The following is a 23,158-nucleotide window of genomic DNA, read 5'->3' as shown; positions in this document are numbered from 1 at the left end:
TTGATTTAAAAAAAAAAAAGTCTTTTATTGAATATTTTGGGTTTTTATAAGGCACATTCAACAGTTTTAACTTTCAATCCTGAAATGAAAATGGTGCATTAGAATAATTAAAACACTAGCAGCAGGCTGTCAGAGCCTAGACCAGAAAAAAGGCCTGGCTCTATAGGATTTCCTAAAGGTTTGGAGAAAAACTCACAGGAACAAATATGATGGACATCCTGTGCGAGACTGAGTGCAGAGCTCAGCATCAGGCAGTAAAACAGGAGAGAACACATACAGTACTGAGGCTGTCATCATGGTGGAACACAGCTGAGGATAAACATGCAAACAGATCCCTCCACTACAGAGCTGCCTGCAGCAGCATCCTATCAGACATCAGCTCCACCTCCAGATTAAAGCCAGAGTTTCCAGCAGCAGATATTGACATGTTTTCTGATTTATCATGAGAACCCCTTTATGTATTTTACTATGTCGTGTTTTGGGGTGCCTCGGGTCTCTGAAACACACATCAGAAGTTATGCAAGGATGGCACGTTTTTGAAACACTTCATAATTGAGTTCTAGTGAAAATGAAGTAAACTCACTTTAAACTCCTGGGGCGTATGTATTTTGATCATATCTAGTTTCTGAAGTGAACTTTTAATAAGTTGGCTGAAAATTGATTAATCAGTAGTGGTTTAGTGTGGATGGTTTTTGAACAGTTTTGGAATTTAAACTTCAACATTTCTAAATGAAAAGAGAGGATGTACCTCCTTTTCCCGTGTGAATGTGTTGCTGCTGAGCAGGAGCAGCAACATAATTTTTTGTCATCAGCTGACTGAAAACTCTGCCTCTGACCACTGTGACTAATATCCTCACAGCGAGCCGAGTCAGCACAGAAAGTCAATGGAGAAGTTGCAAACTGCAATGAAGACTCATCAGTACATCTGAGCAGGGAACAGAATGAAACCGACTAATGCTTATGAACAATAATAGTTGACATCTTGTAGCCATAGTTACATCTGGTCTTGAGGACAAAACACTAAGCGCCGTTTTGAAATAAAATTTGATGTTCGGTTTTAAACTGAACTCTATTCAGTGTGAAGCCAACATGAAGAAACGGGCTGAATCCCTTTTTCCCATTAGAGGTTCTACGGGTCAGACGTGGTCACAGGGTTCAGATGTAGCAGCTTGATTCAAACAAACAATGCAACAGTTTTAGTTCTCCAACTACGATATGATAATCAGGATATTTGAAGAAAGTTTAATCTCTTCTCTCATCCCTTTACTTTTTTAGTTCTGGTACTTTCATACAGGCTTCCTGGTGCAACATGGCTCCACCTACTGCTGGATGTTTCGTCAATTTGTGCCATTGGGGGAATGTTTTATACTTGCCTTTATAACTGAAAATTTAAGTTAATTTCCCACATCTGACTCAGGCTAGTTCTAGAAAATTTTATTATTTTATATTAACCAGGAGTGAAATATCTGTTATATTTTAGAAGCGTCAAGAGGCTAAAACTGGGATATGAGCAGGAACACCCAGATGTTAATATACAATTGAATAAATTATATGCAAAACTTTGAGCATTTTCCTAAAAAATTGAAATCCATAATCTATGAAAAACTCAGCAGAGAAAAGTACAGGAAGGGGGATAGCTGAGACTAATTGACAGCTGGATTTAATTTAGTAACATGTTGTAAGAATGATCTATCAGTATTTCATCCTGGATTATTTCATGTTTCATGATATAAAAGGTAAGTTAGTAAAAGAAATCCTGGAAACAAACTGGAGATATTGTTTTTCCAACAGACTTCCACACACAACGTTACATCAAGCTGCAGAAAGTTGAGTGGGAGAGGGTTGTAGGATGGATTCCACCATTTGACATGAAATGTTCCTTTTTTCAAATTGGGAACCTTTTCTATGTTGAAGTAAATTCAGACTGAATCAGAATGGAAACAGAAGGAATAAGGTGGAGTTTTCTGGGCAGAACCAGCGTAACAGTGTATATCCACCTCTGAAATCTAGTAAAATATTGCATATGTGTAAAAAGTGCATCCACGAAACAATCAGTCAAAGAAACTGACCTAAATCTAAAAGCTGGGGCAAATAAAACCAGATCACAATGCTGTGACCCAACACATTGTGCTTTAAACTGGTAGAGTTGTGTGAGAAATCCCCTTTTCCTCCTGCAGTGATGCAGATTTGCGTCACCCTGCAGAGACCGGCCAGGGTTATTTCATGTGAGCTAGGCTGTGTGCACCGTGAGCACGGGGTAATGATTGTGCCGTCGCACTGCCCCACCAGCTGCTGTCACAGCACTGACTTATAATAAGTGGTCAGTCAGTTTCAGAGTGGGCTGGGGGCTGCGCTGGCTCTGGGGGTAGTGCCCCACCGTCCAGGGTGTGGCAACGAACCAGGGGCTGCTCCTTTAGACAAGGTGAGAAGTCAAGGCTTCCTAAGTAGCTGGTCTCCCCACGCCTCAGCCTCCTCCGCTCTGGGTTCACCTGCTAGACAAACACACATTCCTGTCAGTCTTTAGTTTTGTTCTATAGAGCTGTATAATAATTGTAAAAAAATAAAGCTGACTACTTTGTGATTTTCGCCTATTGTGGTTTATTTTTGGAACGCAACTCCTGTGATAAACAAGGGTTTACTGTATGTCAAATATGACTTAAAAAAAAATTTGATTTCACAATTTAATGCCTTGGAATTGGGTCTCTGTCTCTTTAAGAAGCTCCCAGCTGTTTCTGACAGTCGGCTTTCAGCACATCATCACAAACACCGTTACTCTATTGACCCTTTAATGCACTGAGTAGTAGATTGTATAATCAGCTCAACAGATGTGCAGTTCCACCTGGTGTTTGCTAATTGCTGCTGCTAGTCTGAAGGAGCTGACTAGCAGCTGGCTAGTGATGCTCTGTGAGGAGGAAGCTTGGCTGGAGACTGCAGCTGGAGACCAGGCTCCAACTTTAAAAGATAGAGCTCTGCTAGCCTGAGTGGTTGCCATAGAAATGAAAGTATTCCCAAACATGCATGAATGAATCAAAGTAACACTACACGTTTGTTTTTGATGAGGCAATAACATAACATGATGTAAAAGCTAGAAGAAAAAAATTTCACATAATAGTGCCCCCTCAGTAAATTATGCCATCTTGCATTAATACAAACACAAAAGTTTGTATTTCTACTGGTAATGGGGCTTGATTAAAAAAAATAAATAAAGTTAATTACAGAATCTCCAATTAATGAACTGAATTAATTCAAAACTATATTTATTTAGTCAAAACTATTGACTAAGTAAACGTTTTCTTCAACCCTCAGATTCCTATGAAAGTCATTCAGCTTTTCAGTGTTTCATGATCCTGATCACTCCTGATCAGTCAGTCTTCATTACGAAGTGAGATAGGATGTACCTGGTTAAGAAATGATGGACTCCTGGGGGGTGAACCAGATGAACCTTTTCTCATGTGCTGCATTCTAGAGCAAAAAAAATAACATACAAAAATATTAATGATAATGTGCATCCTTGTTAATCCTATTAAACTGTCTCTGAATGTGAAGGATGTGTTGGGATCCACCTGCTGACAGACTGAGCCAGTTTGTGTCTCCGGCTATCCTGCAGCTTCAGGCGCTGCACCAATGAATGAGCTGCAACATAAGATGATCAGGGCAGAGCTGACACAGGGTGCTAACATATCTGAACAGTTAAACAGTTGCAGTGGTTAGCAGGTTAATGTTACCCAGAGCCCCTTTGGGCACAGAGAGGAGTTTGATTGGTTCAGCCTCTGGTGAAAGTCCTGACGCTTTCTGCAGAGCTCTTAAAGTTTCAGTGTTCTGTTGAAGGATGAAATGGGAAAGCAGAATGTAATGTGCCACGTAACAGGAGACTGATGACACTCTGGAGAAATGTGAACAATTTATGGGCCACAAACACACACAAAGGTTTGGACTTCTACTGGTAGTGGGACTTGATTAAAAGTCTCAATAAAGTTAATTGCAGATTCTCTAAATTCTATATCTATATGTCTACCTCTATATATCTATATGTATATATATATGTAATTTTGATTTATTAGATCATTCCTGAATCTACTTTATAAATGTGACTGTGGTCACTGATGTTAGTGTTGGGTACATCTGAGCTGCTGCTACATGTTTAGCACTGAGATGCTACTTTAGGGTGGAATAGCTTCTCTGATAGGCTAACTCCTTTCAACACAACTTGAACAGAACAGCAGTCTTTTCCAGCGTCCCATCAGATTGCTTTTTGAAGCGAAACTTAACCTTTGGATCTGATCTCAGTAATGCAGACTCTTTGCCACGTTTGAAATCCAAACTCAAAACTCATCTGTTTCAAGCAGCCTCCTTTGATTTTGCAATCTTTTTGAAACTTCATTCTACTGAGTATTTCAATATTGTGTCTGTCATGTTACCTTACATATTTATGTCTAACTATGTAAGACAACATTGAGTGTTGAGAAAGACACATACACAGACATTTGTAAACTTAATCATGGGGGCTGATGTTTATCTGTGTGTTGTGTGTGTGAGGAACAACCTTGCCACCAAACTCATAAGCACAGTCTAGCGGCGTCCTCTGCCTCTTGTTTCTGAGGCTGGGCGAGGCCCCAGACTTCAGCAGCAGCTCCACCACAGCCTGGTGCCCCCCCCGCACGGCCTCATGCAGAGCCGTGTTGCCCTGCACATTTGCTACGTTCACCAAAGCATTACTCTGCACACAAATGTATTTTTTCCATTAGAAGATTAGTGAATAATTATTATCCAGAAAGTCTCTCTGTGTTAGTTTGAGCATGTACCTGCAGCAGAATGCTGACCGTTTCCAGGTTCCCACAGAGACACGCATGGATCAGAGGGGTGTTTCCATAGTGATCCTTCTTGTTCAGCTTGGCATTGCACTCCAGCAGAAACCTCACAACCTAACGGTAACAGAAAACTGTGTTCACAAACACAAATTCAAGGATCATGAAATAGTGTGTATGCATTTCCTTTGGAAGTCCTAATCAGTGAGGAATTGAATGAAAACAATACTCTTTTGCAAGCTATAGAAATGTAATTTTTACTTATTTATATTAGATTTTATTTATTGAGAGTAAAGTTGTTGTACATAGCAATCTCTTAAAACATATTTCACTAGTTATTAATGTTTAATTTGTTATTTTAGTTGTATGGAAACAGATTAAGTGCAGATGTTAACTGCATGTCAAGTTGAAACTATATCATGATATTTCTGAGAATCATGATACAGAAAAAAAGCTTTTTTTCCCCCTTATTGCTCTATTTTAAACTTAGTAAACTGAAAACACCTTAGTCTCTCAGCCGACTTCTACACTTAATCTGCTGTTTATGGGGCTCATCCCCTGTTGAAGCATTGTCCCCTGCACTGGGCCCTTCCTACCTGAACATGGTTGTTTTGGCTGGCCAGGTGAAGCGGGGTGGCGCTCTGGATGGTGCGGACATTGACGTTCGCCCCGTGGCGGATCAGCAGCGCCACCAGGGATGAGTGGCCATGCAGGGCGGCCACATGGAGAGGCGTGAAGCCGTCTGCATTGCAGCTGTTGACACCTAGCGCTCCAGTCAGCTGCAGAGGCAGCTGCAGGGCACCAGAGACACCATCAAACACAAACTGTCTTCTAACTGAAGAAAGTTTTATTCAGGCAAACCCTGTCAAACCTTCTGAGCAGGGGCACAGTTTGGACACTGACAGAGTGGATGACAGAGGTGTGACTCAGACTGCAGCTCTCCTTCATCCTCCTCTTCATCCGTCCACTCCAACAGGTAGCGCATCTGAAACCCAGACACACACAATGGCTCACAAACCGCCCTTTACCGAAAAGAGCTCAGATCAGCTCACTTCATTTAACCAACTCACCATCTCCACATCGCCATCAGCAACGGCTCGCAGCAACTTCTCCACCTGGAAAACAAGTACACAGCAGCAGACAGCAGGGCTGGAGGTCAGGTTCCTACTGCAGCGTCTCTCTGCTCAGCAGCATCAAGCCATAAAACTGTTGGGATCCCAGGTTCTGCTTCAGGTGTTCAGATATGGTTTGGCAGACTCTGCTCTGTGTGTGTGTGTGTGTGTGTTTGTTCACCTCTCGGTGTCGAACACGCTCAGCCTCAGGTTTGGCTTCAGAGCTCATAGAAGATGTGCTGGAGACAGAGGAGCGGCGACTGCTGCAGTCTGACGCCAGAGGGGAACAACCTGCAGACTGAGGGCAGAAAAAGAAACCAAAAAACATCCAAAGAGATGTTAGAATGAAAACTCACCGACTGTCAACAAATCTGCCTCCAGTTTGCACATAAAGGTTCTGCTTTGGTACTGGATCAAACTTGTTGCAAAGAGTGAGAAAAAGGTTTATCAAACCAATCAATCCCGATGGTTTTGTAATTTTTCTCTGTAATCAAAATCACTGATTTTTTTGGTGCAACTTATAAGAATATCTATGAGGACATTTTTTCCTCTTAACGCCCCTCCATTATTTACATATAGACAAAAAGTTTAGAAAAAAAGAACAACAAGCAGACAGGCTCGATATAACTTGACATCAAGTAAGGCTGAGGCAGCAGTGTGAGAAAGTGCAAGAAATGCTGTCCCCTGCAGGTGAGAGTGAGCAGTCATTTAAACTAAACTGATGCTGGTGTCCCGTTTTAACAGATTAACAGTGTTTGGTGACAATATCATTCAGATAAAAAGTTCCTATGGTTCAGAATGAGTAAATTGATGATTACAACAAGACTCCTTGAGACTTGATTTCTTTGTGTGAAGCTGATTTGGATAAAAAGATTTATACTGAAGGGCTGCACAGTGGCAGTTAGTAGAGCTGTTGCCTTGCAGCAAGAAGGTCCTGGGAGTTTCTGCACGGAGTTTGCATGTTCTCCCTCTGCATGCGTGAGTTCTCTCCGGGTACTCCAGCTTCCTCCCACAGTCCAAAAACATGACTGTCAGGTTAATAGAACCTTTTCACAGCGACGTCAGACAATGACCGCCATAACTCGAAACGGTGTATCTTTACTTCTGGTGTGATTTTGCCTCGGGAAACCTGACTGAAAAATTCACGGATACTCATTATCTTAAGGATATAATAAAAGGTAAGGTGAATAATAACAGCATTAAAGTGTTAGATAAACATCAGAGAGTAAACCAGCTAGCCACAGTTGGGAAAATATATACACCGCTGTCTGTCAGTGTTGTAACGTTAAAAGGTTCACTTTCTGTATTAACTGTAATAAAACGGTATTTACATGTTAGCCTTCATCAGTCATTGTCAATTTATCATTCTCCAACTGTATTTAAAGAAACCAGCCTCCAATTGGAGTAAACCAGCTAGCAGCAGCTTTAGCCAGTTAAGAAAAATATACACCTCTCTGTCAGTGCTGTAACGTTTAGAGATTCACTTTATCAACTTTAATAAAACAGCATTTAAGTGTTAGATAACCGTCATTACTTATTGTCAATCCACTATTCTGACTGTGTATATAATAAACAGCCTCCGATCGGAGAGTAAACCAGCTAGCAGCAGCTTTAGCCACAGTTAGAAAACATACACGTACACCGCTGCCTTTCAGTGCTGTTAAAAGTTTCACTAAAATCACTAACATCTTCCAACACTGTTGTTTAGAAAAGCATTTTCAATATTGATTTAAGCGCTATCTGCCAAATAATTTCCATATTCTGATGTGATTCATAATTTCTCCTTTTGTTTTGTTGGCCATCTTTCTCAACAGTAGCCGACCTAACAACCCACCATATCCGAGATGGTCTTGTTCCTCTGTCCATGGCAGGTTCAGTCAATCAGCTGTGGGACATCTGCTGCCTAGTCAAACTATCATGGGCCTCTTGATTTAAAAAGGAGATAAACCAGTATACAGCCTCCCTGCTCCTGCAAGTCACACTTCTTGGATGAACACTCACTACTGCTAGCAGCTGTTAGAAATGAAATCTCTGCCTATCTATTCTGTAATTAATATCTATATGTATCTATTAATAAATGAATTGATGTTGTGTAGAATTCTGTATAAAACTATTCTAAATAGCTTGAGTAATCTACATATGTGCAACTTTCACATTTAAATAGCTTCTTTTTGTAAATTTTACACATCTGGCAACGAAGTAAGTGGAGAAGAGGAAATGCTAAAATTAAATCTGCCATTGTGGACCAAAGACATAAGGTTTGTGGCTGTTTCTTTAAAACATCTATTTAATAATTATATTAAACACTGTACATGGTTACTACATTACACAAACAGAATTACTACAGTTAATTTAAGTCATTGATAGAGGAAAATGTATTTACAAAAGATATATAAATTTTTTTTCAACTGTATGTACTCAGGGTTTACAACTTAAGAAGACATCCATGTAGGCTCCTTGGCCGGTGCCAGTCTGCAGTGAACTGGTGGATGACAGAGGCAATAATATACTGTAGTGAACAGTTTGAAGCAGAAGTCCCACCATGTGATCCACAGGGTTTTCCCATCTGAGCACAAACGTCATGCACTTTGTTTCCACAGGCACCACAGCAGAATCAAGTGTAACCTGTTAAAAGGGATATAAAGTTGTTATTCCTATGTTATCAATTTTCTACTGCCAAGTCTACAACCACAGGAAGACAAAGTATAAGAAACTTTACCTTCTAATCATAACATTTGATAAATATTCATTGGAGAAATGAGAAGTTAATCAGCTGAGAGATAGAGAGAGAGAGAGATAGAGAGATAGATAGATCATCACATTTCTCCAATGAAACGTTAATCTGATAGATATCTATCTATATCTAAAACAGCGTCTTCCTCCTTATGTCTCGATCGTAGCAAGAGTTTAACTTCTCAGGACGTGATGGAATAGCGAGTGTTTGGCATAACTTAAGTTTTGGACTTGTGGCTGCAGGTAATGTCGCTACTTAGCGGGTGGTGAAACTAGCATTAGTGAGGAGGGTTTAATACGATCAAGCATTTTTACATGACGGGTGGCAACCCCAGTCTATACTATAAAAATGTGATTAAGATTAGAGCCCAATACGTTCTATTTCCAAAACAGAAAGGCTACGTAATGTTAGCCAGCTAACAAATTACTATTGCTATACTAGCATATCAACCAACAGCTAGAAAAAACCAAAACACGTACCTTCGTAATCAAACTGGTATCATTCAGCGAGGACTTTGTCCAGTTTAGATTATGTTGATGAAGGAAAATTGTTTGAAAATAGTGATATATCTTCAAATCATATTTGTGGCAGCAGCTTTAGAGTCCAGAAACAGCGTTAACTACACACACCGGAACTAAAGATACACCGTTTCGAGCCATAAAGGAAGTTGTGTGACGTCATGTGAAAAGGGTCTATTGGTCTCTCTAAATTCTCTTTAGGTGTGAGTGTGTGTGTGCATGGTTGTTTGTCCTGTCTGTTTCTGTGTTGCCCTGCAACAGACTGGCAACCTGTTCAGGCTGTACCCCGCCTCTCTTCCGGAACATTAGTTGGAGATAGGCACCAGCACCCCTCCCGACCCCGCCAAGGGACAAGGTTGTAAGAAAATGGATGGATTTACACCGAAAGGTTTTGGATCAGCTGAATTTGTTTTTCTATGTTCAGTTTTCTGTAAAAGCAATGCTTTATCTGTTTTACAGCTTAAGAACAAAATGGAGAATATTATTCACTATAACAATTATGAAGCTGAGAAATGTGGATTTCTTGAAGATTTCTGTTTCTTAATACTAGGACTGTAATTAAACACTCCGTCATTCATTACTGCTATCAATCAGTTTTTTCATACTAAAAATCTGACCGGTATCAGTTGAACAAGCAAAGTATAAACTTCTCTGTTTCTCTGGATCTTCTCAGTACCTCCAGCTGCTGTAACATTTCGATGTAGTTTATTGAAAAACTTAGAACAGGAAGACATAGAAGTAGTGGAGACTCACATCATTTCTGCTGTGGTTGTTCTGTGTCAACTTCAACAGCATGATGATCTGCAGGGAAATAAAATGATATGGACTAAACAGCATTTGTTCAAAATCATTGAAGTGAGACCTTCATTCTGAAGCTTATGTAACATGTTCTCCTGCAGTGAAGTACTTTGAGTCTATTGCTCACCTTAGAGTTGAGTGCACACTGTAGTGGGGTCTCTCTATTTTTGTTGAGGATGTGTGTGCTCGCTCCGTTCTCCAGCAACACCTGGATGATTCCCTCATATCCCCATCGAGCTGCTATATGCAGCACAGTGTCACCTTTATCGTTCTGGAGGTCCAGGCGGCATGTTTGGACATCGTAGTACACCAAGGCCTTCACACACTGACGCCAGGCACAGAAAGAACCGTGGCTCTCAAAACGCTCAGCAGGTTTTCAGCAGAAAAAAAAAAAATCTACATTCTGGTTTTTACTGGAGGGAAGCCTCCATGACCTTTAATCTTGTGTTGCATTTAGTGCACTTCCAAAGAGAGAAGATGATGCTCTTAAAAATGTTAGTGTTACACTGGGAACTGAAGTAAGATGAACCATTTTTCATAGGATCGCTGCATCAAGGGCATCTGGTCGCACAGAATGTTTTGTTTAGTGGCCCTGGAAAGCAAACATCAACATGTGGAAAGAACACAAGAGCTGAATCTTTGTTCAAGAGTCATAGTTTGTTTCTTAATATGTTTGGAAGTTTGAGACTCTATGGCATCAGAGAAAAGTCTTTTAGCCTCTGCTGCTCCACCAGGGCCCGTCTTTTACAAAAGTACATTTTCTTTTTTGTACCTCTCCAGTGTCATTCTGTCTATTTCTGCATCCTTTGCTGCTGCTCAAATACACTTCACTGGTGACTCTGTCAAAAACTTCAGTAATGACTGCCTTACTTGTTTTGTGCTTCTATACATGAGACATGATGTCCAAATGCAGAACATGTAGCCTTCAGCTAAAATACATGCACTAAGTGTTTGGGGATGTTGAGCCAGTAGCACATACATTGGGGTATATATGTATTACTTGGTGACATGATCAATGTTTTTTACTGTTTCCTAGAAACAAGTGGTGGCTCAACTTAAACCAGTCTCCCTAAAAGCAAAAAAAAAAAAAAAAAAAAAAAAAATCAGACTTGATTTTTATGCTCATCTACATCACTGGGACATGATCAAATGTGTTGCTAAGTCTTACACAAAATTTTCCCAGGACTTCTCAGATATTGCAAACATCAGAATTATGTTATTTGTAATTACATGTGGTATTATGATGAGTTAATGTAATTACATTAACTCATCATTAATACTAACAGACACACAACAATCCATGAACTGAATGTCATGTTTCTTTAAAGTTTATACAAAATAGTGGGTTTTTTTCCCAACTTGATACAGCCTGCTGCTGAACAGGTGATGAAACTGTCCTTGAAAGAATATAATGTTACCAAAACTCCTTGTACACAATTTGAGAACATTTGTGTCAGGTATTTTCTTTTTGCTCTGTGTGTGCTGTGATTTAAAAAATTAATACTTAGATTTGTTAACAGGGTAAAAAGTCAGCGGTTGACATACGTCCTCATGTCCATACATGCAGGCCAGGTGCAGCGGTGTGTTTCCGTTGTTGTCTTGGGCCTCCGTGTTGGCCTTGTAGTGCAGAAGCAGCAGCTGGAAGAGAGATGGACAGCAGACCAGAGGGGTGAGTCTTAACCTCAACAGATCAAAGCAGTGCATTCGTGCATATTCCTGTGTGTTTACACTCACTGAGACACCCTGGTATCCTCGCTGGCAGGCCAGGTGCAGCGGTGTGAGGGCGTGGTAGTCTGTGGGGTTAACTGGAGCTCCTTTATGCACCAGCAAGTCGATCAACTGGGCCTGACCTGCAATATCAAAAACATTAAATGGTTGATCTTCTTGTTCAGTGCTTGAACTGTCTGTGTTTCAGCAGCAGCTCACCGCAGATCGCAGCGGCGTGCAGTGGAGTGTATCCTCTGTCATCTCTGGAGAACGGTGTGATGATGGAGAGATCATTCAAGCGGCTGAAACAAAACGTTACCATGTAGGTAAGTTTAAATAGCTGCACTGCCTGCCCTGTCTGAGGCTCTCACTTCACAGAGGAGGGGGGTGGGGGGGATTGAGTGGATGGAAGACATCGTTCAACCTGAGTCTAACTCTCCCTACTGTAATCCATAGGGGGGACCCAGAAAATGTTTGTGTTTGGAAACCACTGGGGGGGCCCAGGAGAAAAAGTTTGTGAACCACTGCTTTAGGCAAAGTTTTATTGGTAAACCTTTGGCTGTACCATCTGCATGAATGTCACACATCATGTATACTAACAGACAGTATTCCTGGTGGTTGTTTAAAAGTACCAATGGTTCAGGAATGATTTGAGGTGTTCACTTGACCTCCTTGATTAACCAAATCTCCACTCAGTCATACATCTATAACTGCACAGACATATCACATTATTATTCCTGATTGGTGTGTTGCAGAAATCGACAAAACTAAATCTAGTCTTGTCGTCACAGATGTGGTAAACGATGTGGGATGCCTACTTTTATAATCTAGGAATGTGAATACTGTATGACACACACTGACCCTGACAGATGGCCATCACAGAGGTCACAGGAACAAAGAGGATGACACTTCCTGACATCTTCATCAGCTTCACCTTCACTCAGCAGACGTTCCACTTCAGCTTCATTTCCATTAGCTATGTGCTAAAAAACACAGACAGAAAAGAGGATGGAACTGAGCTGCTGGTTCAATGGACAGCAGGACATGTCCAGAATAAGAATATTGGAAGAGATACTTTTATAAAGAGAACGGCTCTGGAGGAATAACTGAGGGAATACCAACTACACCACAATGAAACAAATATTCAGATTAAATTCTTACACTTCATCACTTCTTTGGAAGAATCCCTTTATAATGCAACCACGTCTAAAATTTTGTTACGTAGATAAAACATCACACAGTTAAAGCTCATACCACTGGCAGATTTGAATATTAAATTACTTTCATTAAAAAAAAAAAAAAAAAAAAAAAAAAAGGAGGCAGGTGCATCTAAGAAAACAAAAAAAAAAAAGTCAAAAACAGGGCCAGTTTGGTAAAATCACATATATATATTTTATTTAAAAATGATATTTCAAAAAGGGTCTTTATCTTTCTTAATAATTAGGAGACCATCTTCATCGACATTACAGTACTCAAGCCTTTTAAAAATGCCTTTCAAAAGCGTTTTGCTCGTTTCAACCAGGGCTTTGAAAATGGATCTCCAAGTTGAAAACTTCTTTAGTTCGTCCAGATTCTCCCATCTTCCCGTTGGGACTGTGCTGAGCCACAATGTCATACCTCCATTCAGAAAAAGAAACATGAGCTTAAAATCAAAAGACACATTGAGAACATAAACCTGACCGAGGTAGTAGGAAAAACTATGGGCTTAACTATAGATATCAAAGGTCACAGATCAGTGATCTCAGAAAACGAGCCAGGAGCATCATGGACATTGTTATAATGACTGTTGGAGTCATTTCTGTTTTCAAATCAAGACAGAAGTAAAATTCCCTTCCTGTTGTCCTGTTGTGTACATAGTCAGTGTGTCACAAGTTTCAATCTGAATGTGTCAAATCACGTCCTACTTATTTAAAACTATTGAAATCAAATTGATAAAACTTTTATTTAGAACTTATAGCATCAATAATTAGGCCCGAGCAGCGAAGCGCTGGCTAAGGCCTATTGTAATCACAAGATTTTTTGATTATTTTATTTATTTATTTTTCCCCCGGCTGCTTGGGCCTTTTAACATATTCAAAAACTCACCAAACTTTACCCAAAATTGTCCCTCAACCAAAATTTTGGGATTCCGGTGGAACTGCAAGTGGGCGTGGCCAAACTGCTCTACAGCACCCCCTAACGTGAGTTGGGGGAAACCGTAGGTTATAAAGATCTGAAACTCAGTACGTAGGTAGACCCCCCCCCTTGACCTAATCAAGATGATCTTGTGTCAGATGACTAATAAGTTGGTCTCACTTGCTTTGAAGCGCCAAGAGTTTTCAGTGGAGGGCGTTGCCGTGGCGGCGTGGTGAAGACAGAGGTCACGCCGCCGCCATACATTTTGGTCTACATTCCACGTTTAAACCCAGCTACACCAAACTCACTGAGATCTATCCTTGTCCACCCAGGGCTGTCAAAGCATGTGAGCGTGGCCAACCATCAAATCTGGCCATTCTTCATGAAATATCAAGATGGAATAATTCCCCATATATGCTCCCAGCTGCATCAAACTTCATTTGAATCATCATAGACCAGAGCTCATCACATTTAAATTATCAATTGGTGACTTCAATTTTGCCCGGCCCCCTTCCAACAGGAAGTCACCTATTGGAAGGAGCACTTAGAACATTTAGAGCAGTTTTTCTTTCTGTTGGAAGAAAGACTGCTCTAAATCATACATGCATTATCCTATTTGCAGTAAACTTGTTAGGCTTGACCTTTGTTAGCCTCCAAGTAGCCCAATAACTTGACATTGCAATTCAGATCGATTGCGCTTGTGCATCGTCAGCAGTGGTGGAGAAAGTACTCAAAAAAATGTACTTAAGTAAAAGTAAAACTACCACATTAACATTTGTACTTAAGTAAAAGTAAAAAAAAAGTACTGGCTTTTAAAAATATGTATTAAAAGTTACATTAAATTATGTATTAAAAGTAAAAGTACTTGCTGAATAATACCTAATCGCTAATATCATTAAGTGAACCGATCTTATTTCATTTTAATACATTAGAAATGTGCCATTTTAATGAACAATGCCACAGATGAAGCATGTTTTATTGTGTTTACTCTGTAACATAGTTTAGACTGATATGTGATTCTATGCATCATAATTTCAGGGATGGAAATGTGATACACCATAAAGTGGGAAAATTTAATTATCACTCCAGACCAAATTACCCTGTTAAATAGAAAAAAAAGTAACCAAGGTTCGGGCAACGTCTCACCAGGAGACCGGAAGTGAGGAGCCCCGCCCCCTGCTCTTCAGACCGAGTTTGGGGAAGACGACGGCGGTTGTCCTTTTTTTTCCCCCCCATCTCTGACGCTGTTCGTCTTTACAGGTTAGTAATGAGAAACTGGTTAGGGCTGCCCCCCTGTAAAAATGTGGAGTAATAATGTATATGTGGATATAATTTGTAATTATGATGATGTGCTGAAACATTGAAAAAAAAATAAAGATAAAAAAAAGGATTTGTTAGCTACATTTTGGCTACAACGGTCAACTAACGGCCGTTCTGAAGATCGCTACATGTATCTTTAAGCTCCGTTCCATTCCCCGAACAAACATTGGTACCCTGACATACATTGTGTTGTTTAATCTGTTAAAAGTGAATTATTATTATAAACGTTACTTTTTCTCCCTTTCTATGTAATCAATTAAACTGTAGTTATTCAGTCGGTCAGTAGTTATTCAAAACACATTAGAGCTTAATGTTTTGTTCATTATAACATCTCCATCTTGCATTATTTAACATAATTAATCCTCTTATATGAGAAATGTTTTGTTTAATGTACAGCTCTGCGCTGTGGATTGATTGGTGGGAGTTGATACTTTTTTTTTACTCAGGTGAAGGCTGTGTGGTTTTTTTTGGTAGCAGCAGAGGGACACAGGAATATGATTATTCTAGGAAGTGTTAATTTCATAATTTCAATAATTTGTAATAAAGAGACCGAGTTTGGGGAAGAAGACGGCGGTTGTCCTTTTTTTTCTATCTCTGACGCTGTTCCGTCTTTACAGGCTCTCCTTCAAGATCAAAGGGGAAGCAGAAATTCACAGCAAGAAGAAAGGGGAAAAAAATAAAATAAAACATTTGTTACAACTGTCCAGTGGTGGGAAGTACTTCGTTACTGTACTTAAGTACAATTTTCGTGTATCTCTACTTTACTTAAGTAGATTTAATAATGGATACTTTCTACTTTTACTCCACTACATTTTACAGTAAGTATCTGTACTTTCTACTTCACTACATTTCTACAAAACTGTCGCGTTACTCGTTACATCCAAGTCGCGTTGCTCTTTTTTTCCGTTAAAATGTGAAATTCAGGGACTTAAGGTGGCGCCGTAAAATCCGAGCAATAACAGTGACTTAGTGTCTGTTGTCACCCATCGCCTCCACCTTTACTCGCACGCGAAGCTCCAGACATGCGCAGTGGTTTCCTCTGAGCGAGTCTAATCAGTAATATAATAGCACTGCATAAATTGATATAGCTACATGTGAAATCAGCAGCGCTTCGCTTTCACAGATGGTGGGGACTTCGTCCAACTTTTAGCGTCACTTGGAAGGATAGCTTAAAGAAAGGTAAGGTTTGTGGACGTGATGCTAGCAAAGCTAGCTGTACTGACTGAGACACACATGTTGCATCTGCGATGAAGGAAAGTTGTCACTCATGCACTGAATTATTGTGTGGAGGTGTTGACTGAGGTGTTGCAAATATGGGACAACGCTGGCACATTCAGGAACGATCCGATTCTTGTGGACTGATCTTTACTAATTACATTTATTTCAGCTCTAAGTATTTAATATCTAGTTTTTTATGGGAATGTGGATCTTTCAGATCAATTTGAGAAGCAATTTTGATAAGTAAAAGTTAACGTTATTGCTTGGATTTTACGGAGTTACGTCAATCCGCGTTTCCCCATCAGATACGGTTCCCCCGGCGTCTTCTTGCCGCTCCGCCTGGCCCACGCGGCAAAATATGCGCGTGCTCTTGCTGAGCACTGAGAAAGCACGCGAACTACGGACACCGTGAAAGCTCAAACAATGTTTCGGCAAAGTTGTCACTTTCTTCACGTCTTAGCGGGAAACTAATAATAATAATAACAACAATAGTAATAATAATAAATAATAGTGATGATAAATACATATATGTCACATATATAATTATTATAAATGTATATACATGTTTTGTTTTATATACATATATTTATGAAATAAAAACAGGGCAATGTATTTTAATATTTGATACTACCCATCAGATACCGTTCCCCTTGTTTTACAGTGGGGGAACGGTATCTGATGGCCATATTTCACCCATCAGATACCGTTCTACCGTCCCCCCACTGTAAAACAAGGGGAACGGTATCTGATGGCCATATTTCACCCATCAGATACCGTTCTCCCTATGTTAAAATCACCCATCAGATACCGTTCCCCTTGTTTTACAGTGGGGGAACAGCATCGGATGGGCGAAATATGGCCATCAGATAGGGTTCCCCCACTGTAAAACAAGGGGAACGGTATCTGATGCGCGAAATATGGTCATCAGATAGGGTTGTACATAAGTACATAAAATTGCTTTGTACATAAAATACATAAAGTACATAAAATAAAACATAAAATACATAAAAAGTACATAAAATCTCGGGTGCATTGTGCTATGGGCGGCAGCCAAGGGAGGGGACCCTGGCGGTCTGATCCTCGGCTGCAGAAGCTGGCTCTTGGGACGTGGAACGTCACCTCTCTGGTGGGGAAGGAGCCGGAGCTAGTGTGCGAGGCTGAGAGGTTCCGGCTAGAAATAGTCGGCCTCACCTCGACGCATGGCTCTGGTTCTGGAACCAGTCTCCTTGAGAGGGGCTGGACGTACTTCCACTCTGGAGTTGCCCACGGTGAGAGGCGCCGGGCTGGAGTGGGCATACTTGTTGCCCCCATTTGGGCGCCTGTACGTTGGGGTTCACCCCGGTGAACGAGAGGGTAGCCTCCCTCCGCCTACGGGTGGGGGGACGGGTTCTGACTGTTGTTTGTGCTTACGGGCCGAACGGCAGTTCAGATTACCCACCCTTCTTGGAGTCCTTAGAGGGGGTACTGGAGAGTGCCCCTCCTGGGGACTCCCTTGTTCTACTGGGAGACTTCAACGCTCACGTGGGCAATGACAGTGAGACCTGGAGAGGCGTGGTTGGGAGGAACGGCCCCCCCGATCTGAACCCAAGCGGTGTTCTGTTGTTGGACTTCTGTGCTCGTCACGGATTGTCCATCACGAACACCATGTTCAGGCATAAGGGCGTCCATATGTGCACTTGGCACCAGGACGCCCTAGGCCGCAGTTCGATGATTGACTTTGTCATCGTCTCATCGGATTTGCGGCCGTATGTCTTGGACACTCGGGTGAAGAGAGGTGCGGAGCTGTCCACTGACCACTACCTGGTGGTGAGTTGGCTCCGGTGGTGGGGGAGGAAGCCGGTCAGACCTGGCAGGCCCAAACGTGTAGTGAGGGTCTGCTGGGAACGTCTGGCGGAGTCCCCTGTGAGACGGAGCTTCAACTCTCATCTCCGGCAGAACTTCGAACACGTTCCGGGGGAGGTGGGGGACATTGAGTCTGAGTGGACCATGTTCCGTACCTCCATTGCCGAGGCGGCCTATCGGAGCTGCGGCCGCAAGGTTGTTGGTGCCTGTCGCGGCGGCAACCCTCGAACCCGTTGGTGGACACCTTCGGTGAGGGATGCTGTCAAGCTGAAGAAGGAGTCCTACCGGGCCTTTTTGGCCTGTGGGACTCCAGAAGCAGCTGATAGGTACCGGCAGGCGAAACGGCATGCGGCTCGGGTTGTCGCTGAGGCAAAAACTCGGGCGTGGGAGGAGTTTGGAGAGGCCATGGAGACAGACTTCCGTACGGCTTCGAGGCGATTCTGGTCCACCATCCGGCGTCTCAGGAGGGGGAAGCGGTGCAGCACCAACACTGTTTATAGTGGGGATGGTGCGCTGCTGACCTCAACTCGGGACGTTGTGGGCCGGTGGGCGGAATACTTCGAAGACCTCCTCAATCCCACCAACATGCCTTCTGTTGAGGAAGCTGAGCCTGGTGACTCTGGGTTGGGCTCTCCAATCTCTGGGGACGATGTCGCCGAGGTGGTCAAAAAGCTCCTCGGTGGCAGGGCCCCGGGGGTGGATGAGATCCGCCCGGAGTTCCTTAAGGCTCTGGATGTTGCGGGGTTGTGTTGGCTAACGCGACTCTGCAATATCGCATGGACATCGGGGGCAGTTCCCCTGGACTGGCAGACTGGGGTGGTGGTCCCCCTGTTTAAAAAGGGGGACCGGAGGGTGTGCTCCAATTACAGGGGGATCACACTCTTAAGCCTCCCTGGTAAGGTCTATTCAGGGGTCCTGGAGAGGAGGGTCCGTCGGATAGTCGAACCTCGGATTCAGGAAGAGCAGTGTGGTTTTCGTCCTGGTCGTGGAACACTGGACCAGCTCTACACCCTCAGCGGGGTCCTGGAGGGTGCATGGGAGTTCGCCCAACCAGTCTACATGTGTTTTGTGGACTTGGAGAAGGCGTTCGACCGTGTCCCTCGGGGGCCCTGTGGGGGTACTCCGGGAGTATGGGGTACCGGGCCCTTTGATACGGGCTGTCAGGTCCCTGTATGACCGGTGTCAGAGTCTGGTCCGCATTGCCGGCAGTAAGTCGGGCTCGTTTCCGGTGAGAGTTGGACTCCGCCAAGGCTGCCCTTTGTCACCGATTCTGTTCATTACTTTTATGGACAGAATTTCTAGGCGCAGCCGAGGTGTTGAGGGGATCCGTTTTGGTGGCCTTAGGATCGCATCTCTGCTTTTTGCGGATGATGTGGTCCTGTTGGCTTCATCGGAACGTGATCTGCGGCTCTCACTGGAGCGGTTTGCAGCCGAGTGTGAAGCGGCCGGGATGAGGCTCAGTGCCTCCAAATCCGAGGCCATGGTCTTGAGCCGGAAAAGGGTAGAGTGCCTTCTCCGGGTCAGGGGGGTCGTCCTGCCTCAAGTGGAGGAGTTTAAGTATCTGGGGATCTTGTTCACGAATGAGGGAAGAAGGGAGCGGGAGATCGACAGGCGGATTGGGGCAGCGTCTGCCGTGAAGCGGGCGCTGTACCGGTCCGTCGTGGTGAAGAGAGAGCTGAGCCAAAAAGCGAAGCTCTCGATTTACCGGTCGATCTACGTTCCCACCCTCATCTATGGTCATGAGCTTTGGGTCATGACCGAAAGAACGAGATCACGGGTACAAGCGGCCGAAATGGGTTTCCTCCGCAGGGTGGCTGGGCTCTCCCTTAGAGATAGGGTGAGAAGCTCGGTTATCCGGGAGGGACTCAGAGTAGAGCCGCTGCTCCTCCACGTCGAGAGGAGCCAGTTGAGGTGGCTCGGGCATCTGGTAAGGATGCCTCCTGGACGCCTCCCTGGTGAGGTGTTCCGGGCACGTCCCACCGGGAGGAGGCCTCGGGGAAGACCCAGGACACGCTGGAGGGATTACGTCTCTCGGCTGGCCTGGGAACGCCTTGGGATTCCCCCGGAGGAGCTGGAAGAAGTGGCTGGGGAGAGGGAAGTCTGGGCCTCCCTTCTGAAGCTGCTGCCCCCGCGACCCGACCCCGGATAAGCGGAAGAAAATGGATGGATGGATGGATGGAGATAGGGTTCCCCCACTGTTAAACAAGGGGAACGGTATCTGATGGGCAAATATGGCCATATTTCACCCATCAGATACTGTTCCCCCTATGTTAAAATCACCCATCAGATACCGTTGCCCTTGTTTTACAGTGGGGGAACGGCATATATATATATATATATATATATATATATATATATATATATATATAAATTAAACATATATACATTTATAATAATTATAATATATGTGACATATATGTATGTATTTATCATTACTATTATTTTTTATTATTATTATTATTAGTATTATTACTATTTGTTTCCCGCAAAAACGTGAAGAAAGTGACAACTTTGCCGAAACATGTTTGAGCTTTCGCGGTGTCCGTAGTTCCCTATGCGCATGCTTTCTCAGTGCTCATCACGAGCACGCGCATATTTTGCCGCGTGGGCGGGGCGGAGCGGCAAGAAAACGCAGGGGGAACCGTATCTGATGGTCAAACGCGGATTGACGTAACAACGGCGCCAACTTAAGTCCCTGAACTAAGGACTTCCCTGCAACAAACAGAAAGGGGCGGGGACGGACACCATTAACTAGATAAATTGTGAGAGTTCAACTGCTTTGAGCACCAGCCACGTGCAGAGGGGGGTGCTTGAGCACCTGCCCTTTTTGCTCCTTGCCCCCAAGTGCCCTTTTGGTCAATTTTTTTTTATTATAAATTTTTTTTGTATTATTTTCTAAGCCCTCTTGTGACACATAACGTGTACTAAAATAATAATAATAATAATTATTTATTTATTTATTTATTTTATTTTTTGTACAACATAATAAGCCGGTCACCTTGTTACCTTTGACCTTTTGCCCGTGACGCATGACGCAGTTGCCTCTTGCGCAGTGAGATAAGGCGGCTAACTGGAGCTCAACGTAGCGAACGTTCCAGATTACAGAACAGGTTTTGGTGAATAAATTGGAGTAAACTTGCTACTTGTCAGATGACAGAAAACGTTGAAGTATCGTTTCTGCTTCAGCTCGGAGTCGCGGTTTAAGCAGAGAGGTAATGAAATACAACAGACACTGACAGGCCTCTGCGTCTGCCTTTCTCTGAAGAACCACTGAGCGGAAGGAGACAGCCAGGTGAGGAGAAACTGTTCTTATCTATCGATTCAGTATTTTTTCATACAGACGGAAAGTTTAGGGTCTGTTGTTGTTATGCTATTAGCTAGCTGCTAGCTAACGACTTTGCTAGCAAAGCTAGATAACTAAAAAGCTTCACCCCTGTATCTTTAATATCAGTCATTCTTTAGTATTTATTATGCAACAAGGGCACATCGCCCGTCCAAAACCGATCATCTCCATAATGGATATATGTCCGATCTTCTAATTTCCTTTGCTGCATAATGTACGTTTCATTTATTCTGGCGGTAGGTAAATGTATCTTGAAGGAAAATAACACTTAAATAAAAGTCCAACAAGGATATTAATTTAGAATTAAAAATAACTCACCCTGAATTACCACGATAGATATAAAGTGTGTAATTAATGAAGGAGAAAAAACTCAACCCAGACTTTAAGTAAGTATAGGGTCTGGTTAGCAGAGTATGAAGTAATTATTTTTTTCCCAATTATCCAATGGGGGGGGGGGACTAACCTCAGTTAAGTAAAATAAAATTGTAATCAAAACCTTTGGAATTGTAATGATTTTTTTTTAAACAAATGGTTTTGTTTAAACAACTTTTTAATTAAATAACTAATTTTTGTCTTGTGAACATAAAAAGTTATTTGCCAAACATAAACTTTTATTTGCACACATTATAAATCTTTTATTGCGATTTTGGGCCCTGCCCACGACTCATGTGAGAATCACAAGCAAAACTTTGAGTCACAAACAAAACCTTAGAATATTAAGAAAAGATTTCTGACATGCACAAATAAGTTTGTTTTGCAAAAAAAAATTCACTTCATGAGACAAATGTGTGATTTAAATGTTTAAAAAAGTTTAAGCAAAACTCAGTAGGTTTTTCTCATGGTGACATGTATTAACAATTACATTTTTGCTTTTTTTTTGCTTTTTTCTGCAGTTCCACGTTAAAGTTTGATGCAGCTCTGCTTTCCTGAATGGACCATCTTCATCTCCACTGCAAGTGCAGCAAACAGGCAGCTCTTTTATAGATTTCAGTACACTAAAAGGTTGCATTGTGCCCTTGTTATATTTTTAATAGTGTAATTATGTAAAGACAAAATATGTCTGGTGGTCCAGCTCTGATTTACATATCTTGCTAAATTGCGGGTTTGAATATTGCAATACTTTCCTATAACAAAATAGACCTGCAGAAAGAAATAACTAATAAAATATCTTACATATGCATAGTTGTATGCTCTATGTAGAGATTCTCCTTAGCTTTGATTGTATATCTCACAATTTTGTAATTTATCATTGTTTATTAAACAATGATAAATTGTTTATTAAACTTTGAAAGCTGAGAGGCTTTGTTAATATTCGGTCCTAAAATAAGGTTGGATGTGCCCTTTTTTTTTTTGAGCACCTGCCCCTTTAGTGGTCTCTGCACGGCCCTGTTGAGCACATCTGAAACATGTGCAATAAGGTCAATTTGTGGTGTTATGATGGCATCATACCAGGGTCCTGGTGGCAGGATTAACTCTGCACCACTGGCAATGCATGGTCATCTGAGAGTTTAAAACATCTTATATTATGTCTATGGGGACGGACCACTGTCAGCCTCTTACCTTATTTGGAAATGGGATCATTGCCCTCCGGAAGTGAAGGGGGCGCTGATAGGGATTTTTTGGTATTATCATTTTGTTGTTACTTT

At 42.2% G+C, this 23,158-nt stretch overlaps 1 protein-coding gene across 4 annotated transcripts in view; it reads right to left on the bottom strand.

Annotated features, from left to right (window-relative positions):
• Positions 1-23,158, bottom strand: part of ankrd27 (ankyrin repeat domain 27 (VPS9 domain)) — a 44,201-nt gene continuing 21,043 nt past the window's right edge. For 3 of the 4 annotated variants that reach the window (XM_081607630.1, XM_081607633.1, XM_081607634.1), the window contains 16 exons: positions 12,536-12,657; positions 11,894-11,976; positions 11,702-11,817; positions 11,513-11,605; positions 10,095-10,292; positions 9,923-9,970; positions 6,099-6,215; positions 5,876-5,920; positions 5,677-5,790; positions 5,402-5,596; positions 4,803-4,922; positions 4,544-4,717; positions 3,726-3,819; positions 3,564-3,633; positions 3,399-3,462; positions 1-2,492 (listed from right to left, as the gene is read on the bottom strand). In XM_081607630.1, coding sequence (XP_081463756.1) covers positions 2,322-2,492; positions 3,399-3,462; positions 3,564-3,633; positions 3,726-3,819; positions 4,544-4,717; positions 4,803-4,922; positions 5,402-5,596; positions 5,677-5,790; positions 5,876-5,920; positions 6,099-6,215; positions 9,923-9,970; positions 10,095-10,292; positions 11,513-11,605; positions 11,702-11,817; positions 11,894-11,976; positions 12,536-12,657 — 1,824 coding nt within the window. In that variant the 3' untranslated portion in view covers positions 1-2,321. The remainder of the gene's footprint in view (positions 2,493-3,398; positions 3,463-3,563; positions 3,634-3,725; positions 3,820-4,543; positions 4,718-4,802; positions 4,923-5,401; positions 5,597-5,676; positions 5,791-5,875; positions 5,921-6,098; positions 6,216-9,922; positions 9,971-10,094; positions 10,293-11,512; positions 11,606-11,701; positions 11,818-11,893; positions 11,977-12,535; positions 12,658-23,158) is intronic. The other variant, XM_081607631.1, reaches the window with a different exon arrangement.

The sequence above is a fragment of the Poecilia reticulata genome, chromosome 6 (genome assembly GCF_904066995.2).
Source record: "Poecilia reticulata chromosome 6, P_reticulata-male-v2, whole genome shotgun sequence".
In the NCBI taxonomy this organism is placed as follows: Eukaryota; Metazoa; Chordata; class Actinopteri; order Cyprinodontiformes; family Poeciliidae; genus Poecilia; species Poecilia reticulata.
This window is presented reverse-complemented; position numbering and strand designations above follow the sequence as displayed.